We start from the raw sequence: 4167 nt of genomic DNA on the forward strand, positions 1-4167 counted from the left end.
AACAACAACAACAACAACAACAAGAAGAACAACACCAATCAATGTGAAGAGTGGGACACAGATTAGTAGTGGATCCCCCAGTTGTCACAGTTGGGCCTTGTGTTCAACATAGCTCAGTATTTGAGTGTGTTTCCCGCGCATGTAAGTAGCTTTCATTTCTTCTTCCTCCATAGTTCCCTAGAACGAACGCCCTCCCCTTTGCAGCAGAGGCCAGGCAAAAGCGCGCGCTTTCTGTGCCACTGGCTTCAATCAGGTCCACCAAACGCAGATAATAAGAGCACCAAGCCCCAAAAATTGCGTCATTCATTCACTTGAACTCAGCTAGCGAACACACGATGTCTGGAAGAGGTAAAGGCGGCAAGGGACTCGGAAAAGGAGGCGCCAAGCGTCACCGTAAGGTTCTCCGCGATAACATCCAGGGAATCACCAAGCCCGCCATTCGCCGTCTGGCTCGCCGTGGCGGCGTGAAGCGTATCTCCGGCCTGATCTACGAGGAGACCCGCGGTGTCCTGAAGGTGTTCCTTGAGAACGTGATCCGTGACGCCGTCACCTACACCGAGCACGCCAAGAGGAAGACCGTTACGGCCATGGACGTGGTCTACGCTCTGAAACGCCAGGGACGCACCCTGTACGGTTTCGGCGGTTAAACGCACTCTTTTCGGAACGTCAACATCCCGACTTGAACCCAAAGGCTCTTTTAAGAGCCACCCACATCCGCTTCAAAAGGGCCAAATCCATTGTAGGAAACCATGAGCCACTCTTGAGTGGACAGGGAGGGAGTGTTAAATGACAGGAGGCTATGTTCAGTACAGTCGTATTAAACCACGAGCCACTCTGAGTGGACGGGGAGGGAGTGTTCAGTGCAGGCTTTGCGTACAGTCGTATTACGAGACACCTGAAATAAAGGCACCACGCCTGGGAAATCCCCACCAAGTCCAAAAAGGGGTGCCTTATGTCTGGCCATTGCATGGATCTTTTTTTGAAACACACCATTCCCCACCAGTGACAGAGCATAGGCTATGGAATAAGGGGGGGGGGGGGGGGGACAGGTCTTTGTTAGGGAAGCAAGCCTCTGAGTGGAAGGCTCTTATGCGCGCTCAGCTCCACTGGGCAAATGGCAGGGGCGCCTATGAGAAAGCAGGGGTGTGTCCACGGCCGGCGAATTAGCTTAAATTCGTCTTCATAAGACGGAAAGGGCTCTCCACCCCCTCATTCGTTTGTGAGAAGCAACGAGACATCAGCATCATGCCCGAGCCAGCAAAGTCCGCGCCCAAGAAGGGCTCCAAGAAAGCCGTCACCAAGACCGCAGGGAAAGGCGGCAAGAAACGCCGAAAGTCGAGGAAGGAGAGCTACGCCATTTACGTGTACAAAGTCCTGAAGCAGGTCCACCCCGATACCGGCATCTCCTCCAAGGCCATGGGAATCATGAACTCGTTCGTGAACGACATCTTCGAGCGTATCGCCGGAGAGTCGTCTCGCCTGGCCCACTACAACAAGCGTTCCACCATCACCTCCAGGGAGATCCAGACCGCAGTGCGCCTGCTGCTCCCCGGAGAGCTGGCCAAGCACGCAGTGTCCGAGGGCACCAAGGCCGTGACCAAGTACACCAGCTCCAAATAAACAGCGCATTTGGAGTGCTGTAGTAACCCAAAGGCTCTTTTAAGAGCCACCCACCCTGTCAGTGAAAAAAGCAAATCCATGTGTGTGTGTGTGGAGGACATGTGTCCAATTGTGGGGAGGGGGGGGGGATAAAGGATGCTGACATGAACAGGGTAGGAATGTGTGCATGCCAGTAGAACACAGTGAGGGGGAGTCCAATGACTGGAGCCTGTATCACTTTAGGCCGTAGCAGGGACCCTCTGCACACATGAAGAACAGTCTCCGAGCAAGTGACGTCACCGATTGAAACTAGCCGTTCCACCTGTACAAGAGGGGGGGGAGGAGGAGGAGAAGAAGAGCCTCCAAATCTCTCTCTCTCTCTCTCTCGGCCTATATCAGGGCGAACAAGCACATGGGGCGCCAGCCTCCATAGCGCCGGCCGCACAGCCAGACACAAAGACCGGCACGAGTCACGCTGCGGAGTCAAGCGAGGAAGGACTGCGAGAGAGAAGGGCACAAAAGCCTATCTCGGCCTGTTCACAGACAGACGAGCTGAGTGAGCTCAACTACTTTGGCCCTCACCTCATCTGCTTTTGAAAGAGACACACAGAGAGAGAGACCACCTAGCAGAAGAAAAAAACACACACTGTGCACAAAGAGCAGGCTCCAAATCCAACTAAAGGACTAATAAAACATCACACACAGTGTATTATTTCCTGTGCCTCCTGGACACATGACGAATACAAGGTGAAACTAGTCTCAGCCAGGCCTCACAAGTGCATGTGTTTTAAGGTCCCCAAAAGAGCTCTCCTTTAAAACACCAAGGAGCACATCAGGGGACGCCAAACCATTTGATTCCCTTGCCAGACATCTCGGCTCACTCCACAATCAATGGTGCTCGCAATCGGATGCACTTTTAGGCCATTTAGGAGACAAATAGCACAGGAAAAGCAGTGCGCACCGCTCCACCCGACAGTCGAACGGTGAGGTTTTGAGCGAGTCGCAGCAAAATGCACGGGGCTTCTGCAGCCCACATGACTTTATTCTGAACGGACACAAGTCTGCTCGCTGGGCCGTTCGCTTTTGGGCCAAAAACACGGCTCCGTCGGTGACTTTTGGCCCGATATTGGCGACCAGAAAACACAAGTGAAAGAGCATTTGGCCAGCCCGGAGAAGCCGAGCTGGGTGGCTTGAGTCTACATGGTTCTCATGTCGCGTTTAAGGCCAGCCCCCTGCACGGTGTAGAGCTTCAATAGCGCAGAGCAGCGTCTACAGCAAAGTACTCCTCCTCACAGACTACCGTAGTGTTGTAAGTGTGTGTGTTTACCGGACCGAACGACAGACATGGCAGAAGTCGCACCAGCACCCGCCGCCGCCGCGCCGGCCAAGGCACCCAAGAAGAAGGCAGCAGCCAAGCCCAAGAAAGCGGGACCCAGCGTAGGCGAGCTCATCGTCAAGGCGGTGTCCGCCTCCAAGGAGAGGAGCGGCGTGTCCCTGGCCGCGCTCAAGAAGTCTCTGGCGGCAGGCGGCTACGACGTGGAGAAGAACAACTCCCGTGTCAAGATCGCCGTCAAGAGCCTCGTCACCAAGGGCACCCTGGTCCAGACCAAGGGCACCGGTGCCTCCGGCTCCTTCAAGCTCAACAAGAAGGCCGTCGAGGCAAAGAAGCCCGCCAAGAAAGCCGCAGCCCCCAAAGCTAAGAAGGTGGCCGCCAAGAAGCCCGCCGCCGCCAAGAAGGTAGCAGCCAAGAAGGCCGTGGCCGCAAAGAAGTCCCCCAAGAAGGCCAAGAAGCCCGCTACACCCAAAAAGGCCGCCAAGAGCCCAAAGAAGGTGAAGAAGCCCGCCGCAGCGGCCAAGAAAGCGGCCAAGAGCCCCAAGAAGGCTACCAAGGCAGTGAAGCCCAAAGGCGCCAAGCCCAAGGCAGCCAAGGCCAAGAAGGCAGCCCCCAAGAAGAAGTAAACCTATTCCAAACAGTGTTCTTTCTACTCGACACATGTTGTTACCACAAAAGGCTCTTTTAAGAGCCACCCACCTCTTTCCATAAAAGCGCATGTCATTCCATGTACGTCCTACCTACCTACCTACCTACCTGTGGTGCAAAAGATATGAAATGAATGACTTACGCACCACATGTTCGAGTGGCTAAATGGCTTTACATTTGTCACTCAAGAGTGCAGCACCCTCACCAGTCAACATTGGTGTGATATGTGTTAGAATTCGCATGTCACATTGATCCTGATAATAAGAGGAATACATACTATAGTGTGTTGGACAGCAGCCATTTGTATTATGAGCCACTCTCGAATTGATTGATACATGTTTCAGTGATTTGAGTTGTCACTTTGGCGCTCCCGCCAATGAGAAAAAGTAACAAAAGTCGGAGGGAAACAGAGTAGCCTAGCCCTTGTCACTCTGCTGCCTGCGGGCGGGCGGGCGGGCTTAGGGCTGACTGTCTGTCTCTCCCTCACTCCAATTGGATAAGGGCACACCGGTCCAGTGGCCAATCGATGCCTCTTGTGGCGAGGTATAAGTAAGGCTCTCGAGGTGGCCAGCGCCTCATTGAGACTT

General features: G+C 54.1%; 1 protein-coding gene across 1 annotated transcript; it reads left to right on the top strand.

Annotated features, from left to right (window-relative positions):
* Positions 1-1245: 1245 nt before the first annotated feature.
* Positions 1246-1620, top strand: LOC116369324 (histone H2B). The gene has a single exon (XM_031819436.1). The coding sequence runs from the start codon at positions 1246-1248 to the stop codon at positions 1618-1620; it is 375 nt and encodes a 124-aa protein (XP_031675296.1).
* Positions 1621-4167: the final 2547 nt, after the last annotated feature.

The sequence above is a fragment of the Oncorhynchus kisutch genome, unplaced genomic scaffold (assembly GCF_002021735.2).
Source record: "Oncorhynchus kisutch isolate 150728-3 unplaced genomic scaffold, Okis_V2 scaffold2157, whole genome shotgun sequence".
NCBI classification, from domain to species: Eukaryota; Metazoa; Chordata; class Actinopteri; order Salmoniformes; family Salmonidae; genus Oncorhynchus; species Oncorhynchus kisutch.